Source organism: Lytechinus pictus, chromosome 8 (assembly GCF_037042905.1).
Source record: "Lytechinus pictus isolate F3 Inbred chromosome 8, Lp3.0, whole genome shotgun sequence".
Taxonomy (NCBI): Eukaryota; Metazoa; Echinodermata; class Echinoidea; order Temnopleuroida; family Toxopneustidae; genus Lytechinus; species Lytechinus pictus.
The window spans coordinates 37,012,289-37,040,065 of record NC_087252.1 but is presented as its reverse complement, the minus strand read 5'-3'; the positions used below and the strand labels follow the sequence as shown (position 1 = coordinate 37,040,065).

General features: G+C 36.7%; 1 protein-coding gene and 1 long non-coding RNA gene across 2 annotated transcripts; one reads left to right on the top strand and one right to left on the bottom strand.

Annotated features, from left to right (window-relative positions):
- Positions 1-1,781: 1,781 nt before the first annotated feature.
- Positions 1,782-11,398, bottom strand: LOC129266647 (uncharacterized). Its single transcript, XR_010294328.1, has 3 exons — positions 11,235-11,398; positions 10,414-11,190; positions 1,782-2,671 (listed from the first exon to the last, which is right to left on the bottom strand). It is a non-coding gene; the product is annotated as an uncharacterized LOC129266647 (long non-coding RNA).
- Positions 11,399-18,484: 7,086 nt separating this feature from the next.
- On the top strand, positions 18,485-26,142 carry LOC129266554 (lysozyme-like). The gene is made up of 3 exons (XM_064104249.1): positions 18,485-18,533; positions 24,234-24,410; positions 25,910-26,142. The coding sequence occupies exons 1-3, from the start codon at positions 18,485-18,487 to the stop codon at positions 26,140-26,142; spliced, it is 459 nt and encodes a 152-aa protein (XP_063960319.1).
- The last annotated feature ends 1,635 nt before the right edge of the window (positions 26,143-27,777 follow it).

Here is a 27,777-nt window from a genome sequence, read left to right as displayed (position 1 = left end):
AAGGACAATGAAAGATGGCGATGGACCATAAAAAGAGCAAAAGAGAATAAGGATAGAGAGAGGGGAGAGAAGGACAATAGGGGGGGGGGGCGAAATTGAATAGACGAGACATAGAAAGAGAATAAGAAAAATAGTGGACAGAGCGAGTGAGAAAATAGAGAGGAGAATGAAGGGAAGAAAGCGTGGAAGGAATGAGCGGAGAAAACGAGAAAGACAAAATAGAGAGGGGAAATAGAGAGCGAGAGAAGAGAGTGGTCTGATAGGGCGAAGAGATAATGGGGATGAAGATGCCTAACTAACAAGGATACATGTACCTGCAGATCTCTGTATTCACATCCTTTATACACTATCATTTTTCTTTTGTTCCCCTCTCCCCCATTTTGTACCTTTCTTTTTTTTCATACCATTGTACTTCACATTTTCCTCCCTCTCACCATGCTCACGCTTAAAACTTTCCTCGCTGCATATTTTTTTTTTTTTTTTTTTTACAAATCATTAGATTACACTGAATTTACTACTGTTGCTCTTTCGAAATCCTAATCGTATGTGCACCACCTGTCCCGTAGACTCCCGTTACAACCAACCATGGACGTACGCTTATGTAGGGGGTGGGAGGGATAGGGAGTTCTCCCTACCCCCCCCCCCCCCACCAAAAAAAAAAAAAAAAAAAAAAAAGGAAAACTTACATTTTTAAAATGATATTGTTCACAAGATTCACCAAAACTGCATGCAATTCTTCATTCACTTCTGAAAAAAAGGCCCCCACACACATGACAAGCTCGTGGCTTTGCTCCCTCACTTTTGAGTTTCTTCAAAAACATTTATGCTTGCCCCCCCCCCCCCACCCCGACAAAAAAAAAAATCTGCGTACGGCCATGCCACAGATCCCCCACAAGACCCGCCCACCCCCCCCCCCCTCTCTATGTTTTCTCCCGTTTGCTATATCTCACATTTTTCTCCATCATAATATTTTCACTCACTCACACACATTAAGGTACTCTTTGCCAACATGACCAACACAAGTCATTCTATATTTTATAGAGTTATCATTTAGCAAAATTATGGATCCCATGCAAACAGGGTATGGGCAAGACGAGAAGGTGAATTTTTCAACAATTGTCTTCCCAAATGAAATGAAACCATCTTAAGGTTCCCGTATTATCATTAGTTGACGTTGATCCAATCAGTCCCTTTGTATGGAAAGCAATGAACGTCACCGTTTTATTCGTCTAATTATGAACTTTAAAGCACCCACCAATGATTGACTTAACCAATGACACATCATGAATTTATTCAGTCATGAGAAAATTTAAACGGCCATGGCTTTCCATATTTGAGATGACGTGGATCAATCACAACTACCAGGGTAACGCGTGAAATGTTCATAAATCTGGGGCTCGTAGCACAAAACTTAGCAATGTTCTACGATCGATTCCATTGACTACAACGTACAATCAATCGTGAAAATCAAGTGTACGATTAATCGTTAACCTTTGCGCTACGGGACCCTGGTCTTTCTTTACGAGCGACTTTATGAACGGCTGGTGATCCTTTCTTGTGGTAAATGATATACATCCATTTTTAAGTGGTGTTGATTTAGTGACTCAGAAAGGATCACCAGGCTTTCGCAAAGCAGCACGTAACAGCTTAATGACCCACCCAGCACGTCTCAGTAGCCTGTCACAATGCTACAAAATATTGCATTCATAAACAAAAGAAAGCAATTTAGATCTTGCTTCTGAATATTTATTACTGTGCCTTTACATCCTCTGGCATCTACTTCATAAAAGATTCTTTTACTTGTTCTTGTCACCCAACGTGAAAAATAACAAAACATGATGTAATTTTTTTTTTTTTTTTTTTTTTTTGGGGGGGGACATGTTATCCTTAACAGAAGGCAACATTGATCTAACATATCTAACGCAGCTTCAATAGTTAAATGTAACTTGAAAAACGTTACAAAATGGTTGTTTTAATACCACCGAAAGAAAATTTAAGCCAAATGATACCTAGTGACAGTTTATATGCAGCAAGTCATCTTGGAAAAATGCCCATCATAATGCTGTTAATTTTGTTACCACTTCTATTATATTTTGGAGAAAAATTGGGCCTCTCATGAAAAGGGAAACTAAAGAAACCTCATGTAAATATTATCATCATTTGCATGACTTAAATTCTACTATCAATAATTCCTGATTTTATGGTCACTAGACATTGTGGATGCAGAAAAGTTCAATTACGAACAACTTCAGATCATTCAGTATGATCTATGAACAAATCGAAAACATGAAATTTACAAACTTTTCATAGATAGGTAACTGGTAACTTTTAAAACTGGCAAAATAGAACCATCATAGAATATGAAGGGTATTTTAATTTTTTTGTTCCTTGCATCTGAACTGTAACATGTTTAATCTAAAATCATTTTTAAAGACGAAAATGACTTATTTCTGGTAGGATTAGGTCTATTCATTGATCATGCAGGATTGGACCAAGAGCCAGAAGGTGTCTGCTGCCCGGCTGTTGGAACCCACGGCGCCTCCTCTTTGGATCCGAGATGCCAGCTCGCACTTCGAGATACCCCGAGAACTTTCTCGCAGTTCGAATTGATCCACGAAGTCCTGGAATGCATTGCGACTGCACACGGCATCGGCCTTGCATTCGTGGTAACCTATGAAGAGTAAAATAATGGGGAAGGAGATTTATTTAATTTGAGCTCAAAGAGTGATGTTTAATGTTTCAGCTCTCAAACCCCAGATTTTGTGATTTGTTTGTTTGGTCTTTTTTTTTTTTTTTGGGGGGGGGGGGGTGGAGATCAATCGTAACTCTTTGTAAGACGGGGCCCAGGGGTCCGTTGCAGAAAGAGTTGCGTTTAAAAACGCAAGTAAAAAAAACAATTGCAAGTCCCACATGCGCGCTGTTGATTGGTTGAAAAACAAGTTACGCATGATTTTTAGAGTTGCAATTGATTGCAACTCTTTCTGCAACGGGCCCCAGGGCCCCGTCTTACAAAGAGTTGCGATTGATCCGATCAATCGCAACCATGGACGGCCAGCAACGTCAACATGTATAATGAATACTTGTTTCAAAATTTTTCTAGCTGTGATGTATATTCATGCATTGTTTTCTTAGAAATTCACTGTGCTTCTCTTTGTTTACAAAGAACATTGCCCCGTCTTACAAAGAGTTACAATTGATCCAATCATCGTAACTCTATGGAAATCCATCAGTGTCATAATTTTTTCTACAGGAAATTTGCATAATGTCCTTTGTAAACAAAGGAGAACACACCACCCAGGACCAAAATCCAGTTAAAACCAATTAGGGCAAAACCAATTGAAACCAGTTGGCCAACTGGTTTCAATAGGGAAATTGGAACAACTGGTTCCAATTGAAAACCAGTTGCCAATTGGTTCCAGTTAAAACCAATTGGTTCCAATTGAAAACCAGTTGCCAATTGGTTCCAGTTAAAACCAATTGGGCAACTGGAACCAGCTGGCAATTGGTGTCAATTGGTTCCAGTTGTTCCAATTTCCCTATTAAAACCAATTGAATCCAATTGGAGGCAACTGGTTTCAATTGGTTCCAGTTGAAACCAATTGGAGGCAACTGGTTTCAACTGGAACCAGTTGAAACCAATTGGTTTCCAACTGGAACTAATTGCAATGAACTTAATTAGTTACAAATTAATTAGCATTTGCACTAACTATTGCTCATATGCCAACACAGAAGCAGTATTATATTTCTATTAATACCAATGTAAAGGGCACTGATAAAATACAGACTTTCATATGTATGTATTATATGGAAGATCTTCAAATATATGTATTTTTATTTGATGTAATTTGGTAACAGTTAGTGGTGTACTAATTATCCTTTAATCTGTTTTAATTATAATCTATAACATTTATGAACATGGTTTTCACTGCTAAGTATTCTAAATACTTATCTTTAAAAAGTGTGGCACTTGAAATTGAAAAGAATTAAATAGATACATTGTTAATGATGATGAATCTCATAAAACATTAATCTGTGCACACTGGCAGATAATATGCAAATTAACTGGTTTCAATTGGATCCAGTTGGGTAACTGGAAAATTTCCAATTGGAAACCAATTGGAAATAATTTACAGTTACCCAACTGGTTCCAATTAGAATTCATTTTTAGTTACACATCTTTCCAGTTAGAAGTCATCTCCAGTTACCCAATTGGTATCAGTTAGGATTTCCAGTTACACAACTGCATGGTTCCAGTTAGGATTTCCAGTTACCCAACTGGTTCCAGTTAGAAATCATTTCCAGTTGGAAGTCATTTCCAGTTACCCAACTGGTTCCAGTTAGGATTTCCAGTTGCCCAACTGGTTCCAGTTGGGATTTCCAGTTACTCAACTGGTTCCAGTTAGAAATAATTTCCAATTGGAAGTCATTTCCAATACCCAACTGGTTCCAGTTAGAAATAATTTCCAGTTGGAAGTCATTTCCAGTTACCCAACTGGTTCCAGTTAGGATTTCCAGTTGCCCAACTGGTTCCAGTTAGGATTTCCAGTTGCCCAACTGGTTCCAGTTGGGATTTCCAGTTACTCAACTGGTTCCAGTTAGAAATCATTTCCAATTGGAAGTCATTTCCAGTTACCCAACTGGTTCCAGTTAGGATTTCCAGCCCGGATTTCCAGTTGCCCAACTGGTTTCAATTGGTTTCAACTGGAAATTGTTAAATTCCAGTTAAAACCAATTGAAACCAGTTAAAACCAATTGAAACCAATTGAAACCAGTTGGAAATCCAACTGGTTTCAATTGGATTTTGGTCCTGGGCAAATTGATTGATTGATTGATTGATTTTATTTGTCAGGTAACTATGAACAAGTACAAGAAAATATGAACAGAAGTGTATACCTTGACAGGATTACCCATGAAAGCCGAGATGGCTTATTTCCAATGGGGTCCTTACATCAGTAATTGAAGACAATGTACATCTATGAAAAAACACCTATAGAAATCTACAAACTACAGCAATTAAGTCTAGACCACTAAAATTAACACGATGAATTGTAAAAATTAATATGTAAAAAGACAAAAACAAATAAGTTTGCCATGAAAAACACTTACGCAGTCAACAAATATGATGAAAATAATTGTAAAACAGGTTGAGTATACGATCATTACTTCTAAGTTACATATTTTTTATGAGAATTATACTAATAATAGGAGTGGGCTATACATGGGTCAAAAATACTTTTTTTGTAATTTCAATATGACAACAGTTTTTTTTTATTCCTAGTAATGTATCTCAACATGAAATGACAATATTTTTTGTCTCGGGTCCGAGAAAAAAGTGTGCCGGGCCAAAATCCAAAATGGCCGCCAAAACCCCCCAAAATCACAGTTTTGGCCACAACTTTTTTATTTGGTGGTCAATTTCTCTGGTTTTGGTGTCTATTCATATGTCTTGGGGGGCAGGCAATTTGTTTTTCCTATAATTAGTACTTTTAAACCATTATTTGTAGAGTTAAAAGGTAATTATACCTTAATTTTCCCATTTTTGTAGCCCTTTTTCAGCCAAAAAGTAGGTTTTATCATCCTGGGGTTCTGGGATATCAGATGGTACGAGGTCAATATAAATAGAAAGCAGCTTCATATAGCTATATTGCTTTTATTCCTCCACTTGGGTTTTACGGATATTTGTGAAATATATCTTATCAAATAAAAGAAAATGTCATTTATCCATTGGGGCTATACAGTATACATATGTACAATGTACTGTACATATATACTGCACTGCATAAATGCATTGGCCACCATGACAGATAACAAGGCTTGTATAAGCTAGTGTCATAGAAATGAGCTCTCAGGTTTAGAATTAGATGCCTCAGAAATTGAATATATGTTTTGTCTCAGAAATTGAGGACATGTTTTGTCAAATATGCTAATTCAGGGGGCGGAGAGAGGTAATTTACAGTGTAGCTATTCTGGGCCCCGTTGCATAAAAATTTACCATTATGTTAACTTAACTTAATGGTAACTTGCATGCAATCCTTTATTCTGATTGGCTGTTGATCAGCGTTACCACATGTGATACTAGTAGTTACCTGACCCCATAAACATAGGCCAGTTAGACACCAGAACCAGGTTAAAAAAAAAAGCCTCCAAATGAAGATATGGCTAAAAATGTGATGTACGTATATATATACATGTATTTGATATTTACATGTAAGTGTAATTTATGTTGCTGGTTTCACCATGTACATCAGCTGACAAGGAATCAAATTCACAATCTAATTCTAAACCTTTGAAGCTCATTTCTATGACACTATAGTTTATATACAGGCTTTGTCATATGCCATGGTGGTCAATGCATGGATATGCAGTGTAGTATGTACAGTGCATTGTACACCGTATAGCCCCTATGGATAAATGACATTTTCTTTTATTTGATAAGATATATTTCACGAATATCCGTAAAACCCAACGTGGAGGAATAAAAGCAATATAGCTACATGAAGCTACTTGCTATTGTTGACCTCGTACCATCTAATATCCCAGAACCCCAGGATGATAAGACCCACTTTTAGGTTGAAAAAAGGCTACAAAAATGGGAAAATGTAGGTATAATTACCTTTTAACTCTACAAATAATGGTTTAAAAGTACTAATTATAGGAAAAACAAATTGCCTGCCCCCCAAAACATATGAATAGACACCAAAACCAGAGAAAATGACCACCAAATAAAAAAGTTGTGGCCAAAACTGTGATTTTGGGGGGTTTTGGGGGGTTTTGGCGGCCATTTTGGATTTTGGCCCGGCACACTTTTTTCTCGGACCCGAGACAAAAAATATTGTCATTTCATGTTGAGATAAGGTAAAAGGAACACAAAAAAACTGTTCCCACAGTAAAACCAAAAATCACCCATTTATAGCCCACTCCTACTAATAATCAGTTTTTAAGTAGCGCTAAATGCATCGTAACTAATACAAGATTCATGAATCGTAAAACCTAAGATATGAAAAAGTACAAATAAGTTTGACATCAAACTTTCACGCAAACAACAAAAGTTGATGAAACAGTGTAAAACAAGTTGATTAAATAAATAATATCTAAATAGTTATATATAAGACTACACGATACACATGAAATTAGAAAGAATATTTAACATTACAGAGTGGGGACATTTTTAAAGTGTTGTTTCAATACTCTTTTAAATTGTGTAAAAGTCTTAACCGATTTAACATGATTAGGGAGGGAATTCCAAAAATGTATACCTTTATAATAAAATGTGTTACCAATTTGACCTTTTCTCATAGGTACCACAAAGTTAAACAGACTATTTCTTGTTTCATGCCCGTGAATATCAGATGACCGAGTAAAATTGTTTTATATGTAATGATATTCGTTTGAATAGAAAATTTTATGAACATGGTGAAGTATAAGTTGTTGCGACCTCAGGTCTATGCGAAGAAGGCCGGCTTTTTCGACTTCATTCTTCCCAACATGTGTTCTTGGGTGTAAGCAAGTAATACATCTAACAATCTTATTTTGAATAATTATACACTTTTTTTATCAACCTTTCCAAGACTGCAGTCCCATGCTGCATTAGCATAATCAAATAAACACTGTATTGATGAAAAGGGCAATTCCACAGGTTGATGGACATGAGCTTAAAAATTCAAATTCAATATTTTCTCGAATTTTTTAATACTATAAGTCCTTCATGCTTGATAGTTTCAGGAACAAGAAATAAAAAGTTTGTTTTCATATGTATACTTTGGAAAAAAATGGTCAAAAGTTGTGTCTTCCATTCTGTACCAAAATACAAGAAAAATAGTGAAAAATGAAATATGCCTTATTACCATTTTGTTATTGCAACAACATACCACTTTATATATTTCTGAAGTTTAGAAGAGTCAAATTACCTAAAATACACAACAGCTTTTCAAGTAAATTTGTAGTACTCATTCAAAAATGAATATTGCAACTTGCTCAGGTGATGTAACGTGAGTAACCGAAAAAACTGACTTTGTTTTCTGAGAGAAAAATTCTTCACAGTTAATTGGTGGGATTTTAAATTCTCTTCCTTCAAACAATCTTTGACACAGTGATGACTAACAAAATCATTAAAAAGTACAATTTTTTATAAGAATGATGAAGAAAAACTGTAACGTGAGTAACTTTGTAACGTGAGTAACCATCATGTAATGTGAGTAACCAGTAAAAATTATGCAGTTAGGTAACATTTTCTGTGGGATGTCAAGTTTTAAGTCTCATGGTGAGTTGTGAAGTTATTTTTGATTAATTAAAAGCAAAATGAGGGTACACCTCTTTGATGTGACTCTTTGTTCATCAAAATATCAGTGGTCATACAATCACACAAAAAATTGAATATTAGTAGAAGTATTCACAATGCGAGAGTGCATTAGTAAGACTTGGTTTCAATTAACCAAACTTTAAAGAGTGTTCGAACAACACATTGAATGTCCTTACCTGTAACCCTATCTAGGCTGGGGTATTTTGGGAGTTAATATGGCCCAAGGGGGGGGGGGGGCCTCCTAGGCCCCCCTTGAGATCTCGGCCTTTGGCCGCCCGATCACGCCAAAAATTTGCACGCAGGTTGTCTTGGACATAATCTGCAATACTATCAGTAATTTATTTCATGCAAATTGGTATTAAGCAATTATGCTAATTTATGCATAATTAGTAAGCAAAATCATACTTTTCCCTCTTACTCCCTAATAAAGCTCCAATTGTTCCAATTTTTTGTATAAAATCTCTTTTTGATGTTCCTAGCAATGAATTTTACACACATTATTGAATTTTTAATGACATTTGTGTTGTTAACCATACATGGACAAAATGTAATGTGAGTAACCGTAACGTGAGTAACCATATTATCTGCACCCCAAGTAAAAACCATGTGTTCTTTATTTTTTTAATTATGTACAAAGTTTGTCTCCCTAGTATACTTCTTTGAAATGGATATAATCAACTTTCATAAGAGCCTTGTATGAGGAGACTTTTCACTTATGTCGACTTTTCATTTTATGCATGTCCAAATCATGTAACGTGAGTAACCGACACATTCCAAAGATTTGCCAGGAGCATAATAAAATTTCCCAAGTTTTGTTTTTATACAAAGGATAGTCAGACTGTGTACTTTGTTGTGATAAAGAGATGTTTAGTTCCTATCAATAATAATGGAGTTACAGCTCCAAGTATGAGTCAAGGTGTCTCCAAATGTAACGTGAGTAACCGTGGAATAGCCCAAAAGCTTAAAATGCGTCTAGATTTCGTATTCATGCAATTTTGGTACCGGTATAGAAATTTCAAGCGAGCATGAGCTTTTTTGACAATAGAGTCAACCATATATGTACATGAGAGATCACTATTCAATATCAGGCCTAAATACTTCACACGGAATTCTGTCTCTTAATTAATTGATTGTTATAGTATATATTGAAATCATCTGTATGCTTAGACTTACCCCGCGAACAAAACAAAATACTTTCAGTCTTACCAACATGTAAGCTAAGCTTATTATCTGTCATCCATTTAACACAATTTGATAATTCTAAGCTAAGTTTTTCACCGATCAGCTTAGGACTTGTATCAGAATAGAGTAAAACAATGTCGTCTGCATATAAAAGTAATTTACTTTCAAAGTTTCATTAACACAATTACACATATCATTGATATAGCACATAAAAAGAATGGGACCTAATATGCTCCCCTGTGGAACTCCGCAGTTTATAGGCATAGAATATGAAAGTACATTTTGCATGGATACCACTTGACGGCGATTGGTCAAGTAAGACCTAAACCAATTCAAGCATGCTGAATTCAAATTGTCAAAAAAAATTAATTCATGGATATGCATTCATATCTAGAAAAAAAATTTGAACAAACATGCATTGTATATGTTGACTTTGCTGGCTTTCCATAGTTGCGATTGATCGGATCAATCGCAACGCTTTGTAAGACGGGCCCAAGATTTGACAAATATCTGGTAACGTTTCAGATAAAAACGGGACTTGTCAGTTATTTTAATATCCGACAAGTCTTTTTACGAAACGCTTCCCAGGCCCCCGTCTTACAAAGAGTTGCGACTGATCCGATCAACCACATATGTATCGAAATCCATCCATACCATAATTTTTTTTCTAAAGGAAATTGCACAGTCTCCTTGGTAAACAAAGAGAATCACACTGAATCTTCAAGAGAGTGATGAGTGTATGAATACAACATATCGAAAATGTTTTGAACAAATTTGCATTTCAGATGTTGACGTTGCTGGCCATCCATAGTTGTGGTTGATTGGATCAATCGCAGCTTTTTGTAAGACGGGGCCCAGGTGAGCTGATTTAATATTCATGCAAATACTGGATAATGCTGAGTTTTGTTTCATCCTGAAAAAAAATAACTTACTCATTGCAGCTCCAGGAGACATGAAAGATTCTTCAATGTTGAATGGTCCACATCCTTTATCTCCGGAACAAGAACAGCCCCGTGTCTTCTGACAGATACAACGTAGGCAGTAATCAGACACTGTTCAGAGGGGAAAAAATATCCAATCAGATCTGCATGTGAATTTTTTTTTTTACTCTATCTAAGGCCTATAAACAAGACAGAGGTGATCTTTATTGTTTCGTCACTTGTTACGCTGAGCTAGTAGAATAACAAATGGAACGCCTCTGGCCAAAGACCTTATAATATATTACTAGACCGAAAGCTGCGTGCGCGTTCAGCACAAAACAAATGAGATTAGGCTCCGCCTACCGCGATCATTTGAAGACAAAAATAAGCCCTCATTGACATTCATGAGCATGAAGATATTCATAATCCGGCCTATTCATTGGCTAAGAGCTTCATTAATACGCGATTTCCCCGATTCTTTGTGATCGATACTAGTGGTATCGTGTTACAGAATTAATTATTCATTTGACCTCATTACGTCATCTAATTTATTCATTCTGAAACTTTTCTTTCCACACACAAAATGGACCTACGAACACTCCGGTGAGTACGTATTAATTGATATAACTACATGAATTCAGTGGACTATTTACACATCTCACACTGTATTTTGTGATCTTAGGTTATTTCTTTAACAAATTCGAGAGTTTGCTATCATTCTTCTGTTAAAGGAAAGCAGAATTTGGTCTTTGAAATTGAAGTTAGATTGTCATCGTCGCCCAGTGCAGCCTGTAATGTTGCTTGCAGTGTTGTGGTTATGCCGTTGTGTTAACCACATGTATTTTGTACGGGCTCCTAGCCGGCTGGGAATCGAGAGATAATCGGGCTGGTTTGGTTCACCTCCAACAAGGACCAACCCACGATTGATTAAAACAAGAAGAATGAGGCTTCTTTTTGTACACTGTAACGTTAGATCTAGAGGGAGATCTGCATCTATCTTCAGTAGATCGAGATTCAGTCAGGAATAAACTGTGAAGCGGATTGTGGATGAAGTCTTTGAACTGAAGATACGCCTGTCATTGTGTCAGTCCTCACTTTGTTTCAGATATCAAATTTATTTTGCATAACTTCGTCTTCAGGCTTCTGCATTTAGCCCCCACCCATTTTAATTCTTATTGTTATTTATACATATAGTTAGACTCGGTCTTAGAAATAACATGCTGCTCTGCATGTTTGTCTTATATTATCAATAGATCTAGGAGTAGGGCCTAGATCTTCGTAATCTAGCTAGGCCCTTTTTTATACTTAGATCTAGGCTACTTTACTTTTAATTATTCATCGATGCTATCAAGAGCTATATCAAATATAGTCTAACTTAGTATACTTTCCCAACCCTCGACACTTACCCCCAGGGCTTATGATCTAGGTCTGTAATTTAGGCCTAGATCTAGGTCTGGGCCTAAACGACTCCATTTACATGTACGAGTACGACTGTCAGTGGACCAAGGACTAGATCTAGATCTACTCTCGGTCAATAATGGCAATGAAGTCTTAGCCAGGAATAAAAGTTAGAGTCAGACATCAAAAATTTCTAAACCGATATACGGTCTAGATCTCGGTTTAGAACCGAAGCTTTACTTTCTAGGTCTAGATAGATCGAGAGTCCATCGTTAGTCTAGATCTAGACCTAATTTAGATACATGAATGCTGTCGCACAGCACTGAGTCTCGTTGGACTAGATCTATACTTTCTTACAAATAGATCTAGACCTAGTGCATGAGATTATGAAATTATGTTAAAATCAAATGAAATAAGATTCGGAAATACAAAGATCCATATTTTTTTTTTTTTTTTTTTTTTTTTTTTGGGGGGGGGGGGGCAGACATGTGAAAAAATTTAGAGAAACCTAAAATTCAGAAAGCGAGGACCAGAAGCGACCAATGTTACCTAGGGAGTAGGGCCGTTTTGTGCATTTTCTAAAGTAAAATTGAAGGATGTCATGCAATTCTCTTTTTGATGAAGGTTTCACATTTCAGCTATTACCAAAACCCCTCCCCCTATACATACGGCCATGAAAAAGATCACTTCTTATTATTGTTCTCTCTTTTCTTTCACAAACAGGTTGAGTTTAAAGAACAAGAAAAACAGTAGAGGTCTACCTATAGGGTTCAAGATGATGATCATAAGTGCATGCATCATTTTGCAGATTCTCATCCAGGTATAAAACTTAAACTAACCCATACAAAATTACAGATACATTACATGAATGGAATGTTAACCATGTTTACATTAAATAAAAATAATCCGAGCCACAAAGAGGTTCTTAAATATACAGGCTCTCGAGTCTAAAATAGAACCAATGCCAAAAGTTATGTACCTTGGGCAAATTTATAAAATACCGGTAAGGTCATGTCCTTGATCTACTATGGGCTTTTTATTTCCTATTTGTTTATAAACAAAGCAATATTTATTTTTCATAGTTTACAAAATTCATTTTATTCATTCTTTAGTGTGATATTCATATTTCATATTTGTAGATTTACGATTTTTAAAAATCTTTTTATTTTACATTTTGTCCAATAGGATGATGCAGTTTTACAATTTCCATGGAGGTGATTGACGATGATAAATAATTGGTGAAGTAGGCCTAATAGAACAGCGACTAGACCACAAAGAGAAATACAACCTACAGCAGTTATATGAGTGAGTTAATTAGTGAATATTTTTAATAATGGAGGTTGTTCACATTTTTTTTGGCAACAAATAGACCTGCCTTTGAAAAACCCATTTCAATTTTGTTTTTAGATTATAGTTAGTGTCGTTTTTAATCACAGATCAAAATATTCTGTGCAACAAAACATATCAACTTTAATTCTGACTATATAATTTACATATGTTGATTCATATATTCATATTTATGAGAAATCTCTGACATTTTTTCATAGAGTACATGTAGTTATAATGTAGAGTGGTATGTAAACTGCATAGAACAGGTTTAAGTGATATGCTTTATAGAAGTACAAGTTTATAAAAAAATTATAATTAGTAGAAGTAAGATTTCCTGTTATGTGTTGAAGAAACATATGCATAGTCTCACTTTTCTTAAAACATTTGTGTTTTATAAATCACGACAATTTTAATTCAAATTCATTGATTTTCTTTCTCTATTTTATCAATCTGCAGGACTGGTGTAACAGATGTTTTCATTCAAGAAATCCAACAATTCAAGAGTCTGACTTAGGAACCACTTTATGAAAATGGAAAAGGTTGTTTTATACCAAGTCCAATTTTTCAAAAAAAAAACTAAATTATTATCACAACCCCAAATTCATGACGTATGAAATTTCTTGTTGACTTTCATTAAAACTGGTTGCAAAAGGAGAAGCTATAAACATACAAATAGGAGCGGCGGAGTGAAGTTGAAAGTGGGGGGGGGGGGGACATAGGGAAAATGCTGTATTACGTGAAATTTTTAAGAAGTTGCGAGCGAGCAAAATTTTGACATTTTTAAAAAGAAAATCTAAAATATTCAGAATGATATATTTCACCCTTTTCTTTCCCTTTTTTTTTTTTTTTTCTTGGTCGTGATTTTTTTTTTTTTTTTTTTTTGGGGGGGGGGCAAGAGTCCTTCAAGCCCCCCCCCTCCATCTGTACGAAACTGCTTATATACCCCCACTCATGAATTATTAAACTTAATGCACAAAGGATTTTCTTCATAAGTATATTATCGAAATGAGGATATTGTTTTCTTGTTTCAAAGGGCAATCATGGTGACCATAAAACGGGTCCTTCTCAGGTGAAAGGGGCACAGAACAAGTTCTTTAGGAGCACTTTTCTTGGGTAAAAGGGGGCAGTGATTCGAGAAAGGGCACTTACAAGAAGGCGAGGGGGCACTCTTAAACACATGAAACTGGCCCTCAGATGAAATGGCACAGAACACGTTCCGGGGGGGGGGCATTTTTGGGTAAAAAAAATTGCATACAAGGAAGAGCACTTGGTAACACCTAAAACAAGCTCTCGTCAGGTGAAAGGGACACAGTACACGTTCGTGAGAGGGCATTTTTCTTGCATAAAAAGGCACTTTTCAGTGCTTCAAGAAGTAGGGGGAACTGTGCCCCCCTACTCCCCAGGATCGCTGCCCCAGCATACAAAAAAAAATATTTTGGTTCAAAGTATTAACATACGCTTAAGAAAAAGGTAAAGCTTAATCATCTGATAATGTGATATTTTTTAATGGCTAATTAATAAAATTCACCACTAACCAGATAATTCCTTTATGTTTTTCATTTGTGTTCATATAGTATTTGTACAGAGCTAAAATGAAAGGGATTTGGAATTGGCAAAATTCAAAATGAGATGAAGATCGAGAGAGGGAAAGAGTGATGACAAGTGGGTTGAAAAGAGATGAGAAAGAAATGGAGGGGCACATATGAAGAGATAATTTAGAGGGGGGTGGTAAGAGAGCTAGAATGTGGGAAGTAGGAACAAAAGGGGTGGAAGAGAAATAAGACGAGATTTATGGAAACCAGGAGACAGATAACAAGTGGGAAAAGGAGAAGGAAATATATGAAGAGTTTAGTTGCAAAAGGGGTTAGCGCCACTTTGGACCATTCCGAGAAAAACCATGTTTTTATTCTCACTTATTGCAATATTCTTATGAGAAACTAAACTGTCATGATGTACTACTATATCATGTGAACATAAAATTGGGTATAAAAGAAATCTACCAGTCTTCAATTTTTTCTATATACTTTAAAAAAATATCATTGTATACCTAACCCCTTTTGCAAGTAAATTGAAGTGAATCCAATCTCTTTTGATTAAAAAAGTGAGTTTTTTTTTGCCACTTCCATTCACGTTTTCATTTGAATTTCAAATTTTCTTTGGTATCATCAGAGTGACTGAAAATTTAGAGGTTTAGAGACAGAAAACAATAAAATACATGAAAAATGGACCTAACCCCTTTTGAAAAATGAGTTTTCAGAAGAGTTTAGTTACAAAAGGGGTTAGGTCCAAGAAAATAATTCTTTTTTAATTCTCCCATATTGCAATATTCTTGTGCGAAACTGAATTTTCATGATACCCTACCATGAGAACATAAAATTAGGTATAAAAGATATCTACTTGTCTTCATATTTTTTAAGATATTATTTTCCAAAAAAAGTCTGTGTTGACCTAACCCCTTTTGCAACTAAACTGAATTGGACCTAACCCCTTTTGAAAAAAGGTGATTTTTCTTTGCCATATTAGTTCACTTTTTAATAGGAATTTCAACTTTTCTATGGTATCATCTTATATAGCTACTAAAAATCTATTCATTAAGACAAAAAAAATCAAGTTTGATGAAAAATTGACCTAGGCCCTAACCCCTTTTGAAAATGAGCTCTACATTATGTAGGAGAAAGGCGGCACAAAAGAATTTTGAGTGGGAAAATGATTAAATGGAGAAAAAAAACAGAGCAAGAAATGCGGGAGAATAAAGGGGACAGGAAACGTATTAAACATGATAAATTGGGGACCGTTTCATCATGAGTTACAAGTATGGTAACTACCAGGGGCCGCGGAACGGTTTTCAAAGTGGGGGGCTGAGCCAAAAGTGAGGGGCTGACCATGCTAAAAATCACAATCATATGGTCATTTTTACATTTTTGTACACGGTTTTGGAAAAAAGTTGGGGGGGGGGGCTAAACCCCAGCCCCCCCCCCCCCAGTTCCGCGGCCGCTGACTACGATTTAGGGATGGCAAAAGCACTAGAGACCTCTTTACCTAATCACGACTTGATCTACTACTAGTACTCTTTTCATCTTCCCTTTTGGAATTAGCAAAGGCCTATAAGACGCAATACAAACAACGCTTTGTTTTTAAGTGATATCGCTTGTGATATCGATACTTTATAGAGCGCAACGTATCGTCTCAGATTTGCGCTTGCTTGATTCGCTGAATCCTTCGCGTCACGAGCGCGTAACAAAATGAATACATTAATGAATTTGCCAAGTTGACCTTTGTCATTGCGCTGATGTGCGTATTGTCTAATACACGTACAAAACCACAGTTGACGAGGGAGCATCGTACGAAAATAATATTAATGAGGGCTTATTTTAGCTTCTAATGGATTAAACAAAATGGCGGTAGCTTCGGGGGCTTGCCTCTGGCAGTCTCGCCTGCATTACGCGATTTAATATAGCAGCAGTGCTAACTTTGAAAACTACTATAAAATAATCATTCACAAAAACACCATTCATATAATGACATAATACCACGTTCATTGACCATATATGACATTTGAACGGTACACCCATGTCCACATTTCATTCACTCTATCCATAAACTTTCAAAGTTATGATGGCAATTCAACAATTACCCCAACATGGCCTACGTTTATTGACCTTAACTGACCTTTAACCTTGATTTTGTGACCTGAAACTCACAGGGGATGTTCAGTGATACTTGATTACTCTTATATCCCAAGTTTTATGAAATAGATCCATAAACTTCACAGTTAGGATGGTAATTTAACAAATACCCCCAACACGGCCAAAGTTCATTGACCTTAAATGACCATTGACCATGGTCATGTGACCTGAAACTCGCACAGAATATTCAGTGGTACTTGATTAACCTAATGTCCAAGTTTCATGAACTAGATCCATAAATTTTCAAAGTTATGAAGGTAATTCAACAAATACCCCCAACTTGGCCAAAGTTCATTGACCCTAAATGACCTTTGACCATGGTCATGTGACCTGAAACTCAGGAAGGATGTTCACTAATACTTGATTAACCTTATGTCCAAGTTTCATGAACTAGATTCATAAATTTTCAAAGTTATGATAGTAATTCAAAAAATACCCCCAACTTGACCAAAGTTCATTGACCCTAAATGACCTTTGACCTTAGTCATGTGACCTGAAACTGGTGCAGGATGTTTACTAATACTTGATTAACCTTATGCCTAAGTTTCATGAACTAGGTTCATATACTTTTTAAGTTATGATGTCATTTCAAAAACTTAACCTTCGGTTAAGATTTTGAAAATAATTCTCCCAACATGGTCTAAGTTCATTTACCCTAAATGACCTTTGACCTTAATCATGTGACCTGAAACTCGGGCAGGATGTTGAGTAATACTTGATTAACCTTATGATCAAGTTTCATTAACTAGGTTTATATACTTTCTAAGTAATGATGTCATTTCAAAAACTTAACCTTAGCCTTTTTAGGTTAAGATTTGATGTTGACGCCGCCGCCGCCGTCGGAAAAGCGGCGCCTACAGTCTCGCTCTGCTATACAGGCGAGACAAAAATGTTTAAAACTCCTTCAAACAGATGGATATTGGTTGTCTAGTACACTGCAAAAACTCCGGTGTTGATTTAACACCAGCCTGGAATCTATATATGTCCACGCCAGAGAAGTGTTAAAGAACACCAGTTTCATTCTTCCACATCAACACCAGTTTCGTTTTGTTCTAACACCAGATAGGTGTTTATACAACACCAATTAGTAATAAAACAGCATCGGTTTGATTCCAAACTGGTGTTGTTTCAACACTTCTCTGGTGTGGACATAATAGATCCCGGGCTGGTGTTAAATCAACACCGGAGTTTTTGCAGTGTACGAAATAAGAATATAGAGGTACATGACTGTGTAGATATAATAAAACAAGAGTCGGATGTTTTGCAGGGGTGGGTGGATTCAGGATTGTCCGGGGCCACGCCCCCCTCATCCCCTGAAAAAACAGCAATCCCCAAAATAAAATGTACACCCAAAACAAACAAACAAAAGGGCATCAAATTGTATCAAGTTATTTCCACTCATTCACGGGTGTGGTGGAGGATACAAATAAATTGACGCAATCTCACTCCTTCGCCACACCTCCTAGCGGAATGGATTTCCATTGGTTGAGTGATATGAGAGAGCTATAAAAGCGCGTTTCTAATTGGATATTGATTAAAAAATAGGTGTGTCTTACAGAGATAAAATGAAGATAATATTGTTCTCAGAATACCAATTCGGAAAGATTTTAAGGGTATTTTATCCCAATGATTTTCACGGAGATAAAATATTTTATTTTATCTGAGATAAAATGGATCTCAGAATACCATCCCAAGTCATGGACATAAGTCTTGCCGCAGGTACTTCTGATGAAGTAAATACTTTGTAGCTTAATTACTGAAAATCTTCCGATCTTTAATGATTATGTTTAAAATTAATTCTAATGATTCAAATATTTTTTGGTAGAAGTGATATGGCGTTTAATCTAACCTTTTTAGAACAGAGAAGTAATAATGTCAAATAGGCCTATTTTTAGCTGGACAAAAGTCTTATCGCAATTTAAAGGACAAGTTCACCCCAGCAAATTGTTAATTTGAATTAATAGAGAAAAATCAAACTAGCATAACACTATTCATTCTTTCTTAAGTTTCCTTCCTTCCATCTTTCTTTTCTTTTCCTTTTTTCATTCATTCTTTTCCTTCCTTCTGTTTCCTGACTACTTTCTCCCCTACCGTCTTCTGTTCGTCCTTTTTTTTTCTTTCCTGCATTTACCGGTACTTCATTTGTCTTTTTTCTTTCCTTTTGCTCGTCTTTCTCCCATACTTGCCTTCATTCTTCTATTCATTCTTTCTTTAATTGCTTTCCTTGAGTTCTTTTTTTTCTTTCCTACTATCATTCATTCTATTATTCTCTTTTTCTTTCGTTTTATCTCCCTACTTTCTTCTGTTCGTTCCTTTTTTCTGTCTTGCATTCCTTCATTCTTTTCATTTTTTTAAATCTTTTTTTTCTTTATTTTCTCCTTTCTTTCTTTCCTACTTTCATTCATTCTTTATCTTTTTCTTTCCTCCATCCTTTCTTTTATTCCTTCTTTCTTAGTTTCGTATTCCTTCAATTTTCTTCCTTCTTTAGTACATCCTTCTTTACCCCCCCCCCCCCCCGGGCTTGCATGGTCACGTCGCTCCGCTTCCTCACTGAGACTCAAATTTTTTTTTAGAGTCTCGGTGAAACAAATAACGTACTAATACTACATGTAGGTTAGATCTAACGTTAAAGTTGTTAAGCCTACATGAGATCTAGGCCCTAGATTTGTAAGATCTAGATCTAGGCCCTAGATTTGTTAGATCTAGATCTAGGCCTAGATCCATCTAGTCTGAACTAGCGCTAACGTTAGACGAACTGTCCAAGATATACACGCAGTCGACTTTGTGTGCAAGCCAAAGCAAAACCAAAGGAGAGGAGGCAGTGGCGTACCTAGGATTTTCCACAGGGGGGGGCAAAACCGTCCGCCAAAAAATTTGACAAGCAAAAAAAAAAAAAAAAAAGGTCTTCGATCACAAATAAAGGATTTCGTACCAGAAAAAAATTAACAAGCAAAAAAAAAAAAAAAAAAAAAAAAAAAACATACGTTTTTGCATGGGTTGTGACTCGTCAGGGGGGGCAGAGTGCCCCCCTGCCCCCCCCCCGTAGATACGCTAGTGAGAGGAGGGCATAAAGGTGTGGGTGAATAACCTTTCAATCATCAACGGGTGATTTCAAGTTCAGTGTTGACCTTTTGGTGTTGGTGTTAGGTCAATTTTTACACAATAACATCAAACAGGAAGTGAAGATGGTCCCGAAAAGTCACTCATTAGTTGTTGAGATGTAATAGAATCTAATAAGTTTTGGAGCTAGGGGAAGCAATCTTAATTTCAACACCAACACCAAGGCCAACACCGGACTTGAAATCACCCATTCAAAGGAAGACTCAAGCCTGCACCATGCAGGCTCTAACTTAGTGTCTCTTCATTCCAAAAATTAAAATATTCTATCAAGCGCACATTTTACCCACCTTAACAAAACCTGGTAGAAGTGCATGGTATCTGCAGATCGAGTGCAGTGTCTAGGACTAGGGCGGTCTAACGTTACTAGCCTACTAGATCTAGGCCTAGGCCTACACCCAAACGTTACTAAAGTTACACTGTAAAAAATGAACTGCTAATTTAGCACTTTAATACAGTGCTTGAATAGTAACTGCACTACGAGTGCTGAATTTCTAGTTCAAATTTAAATTAGAAAATCAGCACTCGTAGACGTAGTGCAGTCACTATACAAGCACTGTTGGTTACTGTAGTGTTAGTGCTAAATTAGCAATAGCATTTTTACAGTGTAGGCCTAGGGGGATCTTATTTCAATCAAGCGTGGGCCGTGGGCGTGGCACAAATGGTATCGACCTCAAACTTCAAAGGCTCAATGCCATGGAAAACCGAGTTTCTCTTTCATATCCATGGCCATGGCAGAATGATTTCACAAAATTAAATACGATCCGAATATCACTATATCAGCCCTCGATCTAGATCTAACGTTACAGGTTAGTCTGTTGACTGTTCTTGGATTAGGTCTACTGCCTACCTTGGCTTTGGCAGTGCGGGGTGATCAAAACTTAATTGAAACTGAAAGGTTCTAAGTTAGGTTCTACGGTATGTTACGTTAATGAGAGCAGCCATATGCATAGGCTAGCATAAACATTAAACTTACACAATGCTGATGTATAGCTGCTCCACATTGCAATGATGAAAATAGCTAATAAGATCCTTATTTGTGGTGCCATGATTGCCGCAGAACTTTCGATGAACTTCTAAATTTCAGACGAACAGCAGATGCAGCAAAGCCTAACTTAGCGAGCAATGAAAGTTTATAAAACAAGGCAAGTATGTCGAGTTAGGCGCGCGGCTTTAGTATATTATATAAGCGCGTACGCAAGCGATAAACGCGCACCAGCTTTGTAGCTAGTCGATAGTCATGTAAAAGGTAAACAAAGAAGTAATTAAAAAGAGGTACCAAATTAGACTCAGATTGTATGCATATGTGACTTAAAGCTCAACACTGTAACAGGGCATTGGATTTCATTTAATCATTTTGATGTATCAATCAGTCTATAGAGCCTTTCAATGATTTCATCACTTTATTTAGAGCTTTGTTTTTGGCCTCTGTGGGACTGTACTATGTGAGGAAAAAAAAAGCATAGACACTGTCTCGCGTACTAGTATGCTAATCAATGGTGCGCGTGCATGTGCTTGTGCTCTATATCATAAAACAAGGAGGAGCTAGCTATCTCCGATATCCGGCTCCGAGCTCCGAGAACGAGGCGAGAGCGAGGGATGGTGTTTGTTTGCAACAGTAAATAACCTAGGCCTACAGTCTAATTCATAAATTAGAACGTTGCGAGACTCATGAGGTAGAAATGGGAGAAGTTTCATTGCCAGTTATTGTTATTTTTGCCTGCCTTGGATTCTCACTTGGGAAAGTTTCGTCAAAAGGTAAGGTTAAAGGGCAATTAATGGCCAAATGAATAGGCTCGGCTGTGCATGGCCACGCCACGAGGCATAGATTATGAGAGAGGCAGATCTACTTGAACTCTGTTTTAGTGTTAATCCATTGGCAGATTGGGTATGCGTACTGGTTTCTATTACTTTTTTAACACCCATTCTTAAGACCATTAATTTAGTCCAAAAGAGTCAAATCAAATTTAGATGCCAATATCCATGAAGGGAGGGAGGGGGTGCGCACCCCGTAAATTGGAATCCAAGCCATGAAATAATAATAATAATAAAAAAAACCAAATGCGTTTATTTTTTATTGTTATGCTTCTCAATTTTTGGGATGAAACACAGCGGGACAAAATTCTAATTAAAACCCATAAACATCAGCCATTTATTTTCAGTTGGTTTTAATTGGCTGATTTAAATTGGTATCATCAGTTGGTTTCAAATACTCGATAGGCTCCTTTTATAGATTACCAGTTGAAGGTCTCGTTGTTGGGTCTAATTACTGATCTTTGATTCTCGTTAACAAGTTCACATCCAACGAACGTAGAGGGCAGCAACACACAAGCGTGTTGCTATGAGGAAGGTCAGGAAGGTCAACTCGATACGCGCATGCAGCTGAGCTGCGCGCGTATTTTATTGTTCATGCCAACGAAATCAAATGCCGATCCAATACAACAACAAATTAGTAGCGATCAAAAAACGAATATGAAAGAATATGACTACAACAATATCAAAGATAACTTAAAAAATATGTTGAGGAATATACATACATATAAAAACATACTTTGATATTTAAAACTTTACAAATATAAGTTTCAGGAAACTAAAATCATTACCAAATCGGTGATTGTTGTTATCAGCGATTTCACCAGACGGCTGTATTAGGTGATTTGCGTCGAGACGATTTTGTGACCACTCGCAAAGCATTTCGGGATTGAATATAACCACCTTATTTTCTCTGAGCTCTAATTCGCTGAACCCATCATCACAGTGCAGCTGCAGCGCAGCGCGCAGCCAATGCAATGCATCCGATGCATGGGTTGTTTTTTCGCCGTCCATGCCATGGTCTCGGACTCAGAGTTGAAATTTAGACCCGGATTTCGGGGATACAGCGCCTTTATTTCAGATTTATAGACTTAAAAGTCAAATGACATTTAAAATTTGAAATCTAACCTTGAACAATCATCGTTGATAAACGTCAGCCCTGAAGCCATTACACTTCAAATCAGGCCAGGCAAATTAGACGTCATTGTCTAAGTTGCTAGATCTATGACGAGTCGCCTGAAGCCCCAGCGCATCATCAACGTCACTAGCTAGCTGAGCGACCGGCCCAGACTCGGCGCACCCAGGCCAGAAAAATGACCTCGATTATTACGGTGGTTGTCTATGCATTTATTAGTGGTGCAGCGAAATTCAGCAGAAGAAAATAAGAGATATGAGGTATCCTCGTCACAGGCTTAATATTCCAAAATGAGGAAAAATGTCAAAATCATGATTATTTAAGCTAAATATTTTCTTTAAAAATGAAAGTAATATTTTTAATATTTATACCCAGAATAACCGATCTAATAATTGTTCATTAAAAAATATTTGAAATTAACAAATGAAAAAAAATCAACTCGACAAATTTCCCAAAACCCCACCTTATTTTTTAAAGTGGTCACAAAATTCGAGCGGAGTTGACCTTCCTTAGAGCAACACGCTTGTGTGTTGCTGCCCTCTACGTTCGTTGTTCACATCTTTGAAAGATCGTTTTATGTTCAATAATCCATGCATCTGATTGGTCGAAAGTAGCTAGGGCAGGGGCGGATCCAGGATTTTCCAAGGGGGGGGGGCACATATTTTGGAGGTAAAAAAATGACAAGCAAAAGAAAAAAAAATGGTTTTTAACCAAAAATTAAGGATGTTCGTAGCCGAAACAATTTGACAAGCAAAAAAAAAAAGGTCTTCACTTTCAAAAGAGGGGCACACTTCTGTTTAAATGGCATACTTCTGTTTAAATGGCATTTTTACATTACAAATTTTAATTTGCTTCTCAAAAGGTGCCAGCTGTGCCCCCCCCCCTGGATCCGCCAGTGCTCCAGGGTATACTGTCATCAAAAATTTTGTCCGACAAGTTGTCAGATCTGAAATCTTTCCTTGATTCTGATTGGATGAGAAGCACGGTTACTATGGCAACTGACGGATAAACGTCTGACAAGTCCTTTCATGAAACGCTCCCATGTGGCCCGTAACACAAATTAAGCTTAGCAATGATCGTACAACATTTTTTCTACGATTAATTGAATACAATGTACAATCAATTGTAGAAATAAAGCGTACGATTAATCGCTATGTGTTACGAGACACAGGTCTTGTAGACTCAACTGAAGGTGTGTTACCATGGGCAACGGTCGTATAGTTAACATGAAAGTTGCCTAGCTGAGATCCTTAGATGTTTACATTAAAAAGCTGGTTTTATTTTTCTGTGATTTTTGCAAATGCCATATTGTTTTACCGCGATTTAAGTGATCTTATGTCCATTCCCAACTACAGGTAAATACCAACCGGTTCCAGCCAACTGTATCCGATGTATCTGTGAAGCCGAATCGGGTTGTAAACCGCCCTATCCGTCGTGCCACGAGGAGTACACCTATCTTCCATGTGGCCCGCTCGGTATCTCTTATGTACAATGGGAAGAGGCTCTGGAGCTGAACAAAACCATTGGCAAATGTAAGTTGATGATGCCGATGTTGCTAGAGAGCAAGAGACCATTATGCAGGGGTGTGAGAGTTCAGATTTTTAGCTGTTTGCAGATTCTTTTTGTTTTGATTTTCAGCTTAATTTCAGCTTATTTTTTGCTTTCCTCTGTACAAAAAGTGGGAGCTCTTTCTGTTTCAGATTTTTTAATACTCTTCAGTTTTTTCAGATCTTTTTATTCGTTACCACTAACACACCCCTGATTAAGGTTGACCCCCAAGCACCAGACACCAGCTGTCAGTTTCATAAAACCTTAAAAACTATTGTGACTTTGTCACTTCCATAACGTTTCATTAACACTATTTATTCTGACAAGTTGTCAGATCTGACAACCTTCCTGGATTTTGATTGGCCGAAAAGCACTGTTACTATGGCAACTGTCGGCAGGGGCGGATCCAGGATATTCCGAAAGGGGGGGGGGGCAAATTTTTCGGAGAAAAATTTTGACAAGCCAAAAAAAAAAGGTTTTCGACCATAAATAAAGGATATTTCGTACCCGAAAAAAATTGACAAGCAAAAAAGAAAAAAGGTTTTCAACCACAAATTAAGGATATTTCGTACACGAAATAATTTTACAAGCAAAAAAAAAAAAAAATCTTCAATTTCAAAAGAGGTGGCACGTCTATGTTTTAATGGCATGTTTACATTACAAATTTTAATTTTGCTTCTCAAGGGGGGGGGTGGCAGGTGCCCCCTGTGCCCCCCCCCCCTGGATCCGCGCCTGACTGTCGGATATAACAGGACTTGTCAGAGGAAACATCCGACAAATCCTTTCAATAAATGCTCCCCTGTTTGGCAAAGTTACCGCAATTGTAACGTTATGAAATGGGCCCCAGATCTTGGTTGGGGTGGCAAACATAACATTGTGAAAAATTGCTTACTATAGATATGTCTATTTTGTTAAGTAACACTTAACATTTTATCTACTCTTATCATGATAATGAAAAGAAAAAGATTGGAATGTTTATCATTTTTATGCTTTTTACATCGTAAAAGTCTGTTTAATATTGCCTGTAGATAGATTTTGCGGGCTAATGTTGTATTTAAATAGAAAACTTTAATCGGCTGGGGATAATCAAGTAACATTGTGTGAGCTTTTATAGGCCTACTGAGTAGAAGCTTAAAGATTTATTTAAATCAATCTCCATCCCATTTCCTAATATTAGGTCTAAGAGGGTGTTGCAAGAAAATATTCGCGATCAATTATGTTGCAATTTTACAACTGATACATTAACGTTAGCTGTAGAAAATTGGATTAAACTTCGTGTTTATAGGAGCAGATTACCAATCAATCACTAATTTGCAATTAACTACAAGACATGTGATTGATTAAGGGACCCAAAATAGACTTGCAATTGATCGCAAGTTTCTTGCAACACCCCATTTAGATACAATTCAAGTCTTTTTCGAGAGAAAGCGAAGGAAATAATGTTAACAGACGTTTCTTTATCTTTCAAATTTCAAACCCACAGCTTTCGAGGAATGTGCCTCAAAAAGGAAATGCAGCGAGAAGATTCTCCATGCGTACATGGCCAAGCACATGCCGAAGAAGATACGATACTCCGATAGCAAAGGACTCTGCGAGTACTACTCTAAGGTCCACAAAGGTGGCCCTGAGGGACCCCACTTGGCTCCTACCAAAGCCTTTTGGGATAAGGTGGCGTCGTGTTTGGACAGGCTTGAACTGGACCATGCAGAACTTTGAACCCAATTACGTCATCTTCTTTTAGTGGTTATCACGCCTGATACTATCTGGCGAGTCACTGCATCTCAGGGATGGAGTGATCATAGAAGAATATGCCGGTAATAGGTCTTCAAAAGTGATGAAAATAAATTGAGAAATTTCCTCTGCTTAAAAAAATATAAAGATTCCACACTGTTTTTTTTTTGTTTCGTAAGCCTAAAAAACACAAAACAAAAAAGGAAAAAAAAAAAAAAAAAACGAATTATCATATTATCGATCATACTTTATAGGCCTATATACAGGCTTACAGCCAGGTAATGCTGATATTTTCACTTACCCTTTGATGTAACTCTTATTTCACACTTGAAAGATTATACTTTTTTAAAACGTGTAAAAGGGAGCATTGTTGAGTATTCAGGTGGGCGGCATCTAAATTGCAGAAAGAAATTCAAATTTCTAAAAAATTATATCCTTTTGATATTTTTTTAGCAATGTAATGGCATCCTGCAATAGAAATTTACTCTGACTTAGGGAGGGGTGGGGGGGGGGGGGGTTGCAAAAAATATTTGCAATCAATTGCAAATTTCAGATGCAAATTTTAAAGTGATAGATCAATTTCAATTAAATCAAATCACTTTGTAATTGCAGAGTTTGTGTGCAAAAGCTAGGGTTAGGTCCACTTTGGACCATTCCGAGAAAAATCCCCTTTTTGTTTTAATTCTCATTTATTGCAATATTCATATGAGAAACTATATTGTCATGATGTTCTACCCTATCACGCGAGCATAAAACTGGGTATAAAAGAAATCTACCTGTCTTCAATTCTTTTTATATATTTTTTCCAAAAGTTATCATTGTGGACCAAACCCCTTTTGCAAGCAAACTGAAATGAATCCGATTTTTTTTTAATAAAAAAGTGATTTTACTTCGCCACTTTCACGTTTTAATGTAAATTTCAAATTTTCTTTGGTATCATCAGAGCGACTAAGAATCTATAGGGAGACAGAAAAGAATAAAATTTATGAAAAATTGATCTCACCCCTTTTGATAAATAAGCTCTTCAGAAGAGTTTGGTTGCAAAAGGGAGGTCCACTCCAAGAAAATCATTTTTTTTTTAATTGTCCCATATTGCAATATTCTTATGCAAAACTAAATTTTCACGATACCGTACCATGTGAACATAAAATTGGTTATAAAAAATCTACCATTCTTCATATTTTTCTTTAAATATTCTTTTCCAAAAATAAATCTTTGTGGACCTAACCCACTTTGCAACCAAACTAAAAAGGGCCTAACCCATTTTGAAAAAAAGGGATTTTTCTTTACCATTTTTGTTCACTTTTTAATGAGAATTTCAACTAAGTTTTTTTTTGTATCATCTTATAGAGCTACTAAAAGTTTTACATTGAGACCAAAAAAAAAAATCAAATTTGATGAAAAATGGCCCTAGCCCCTTTTGCAACTGAGCTCTTCAATTGCTGATGCAAGAAGCAGTATCAACTGCAAATTTGCAATGACAATGAAATGCCTGACTTTCAATTGATGTTTTCCGATAAAATTGACTTACGACCAATATTGCAAGTTTCTTGCAAAAACCTCGAGTCGCACTTAAATTCTAGTTGCGTGCGGTAAAGGGGACGTGCGGTTGCCATCAAT

Coding starts and splice junctions, on each gene's coding strand:
- LOC129266554 (XM_064104249.1), top strand. CDS start 18,485: ATGGATCTCAGAATACCATCCCAAGTCATGGACATAAGTCTTGCCGCA. Junction 18,534..24,233: donor GGACATAAGTCTTGCCGCAG/GTACTTCTGATG, acceptor TCCCAACTACAG/GTAAATACCAACCGGTTCCA. Junction 24,411..25,909: donor GAACAAAACCATTGGCAAAT/GTAAGTTGATGA, acceptor TCAAACCCACAG/CTTTCGAGGAATGTGCCTCA.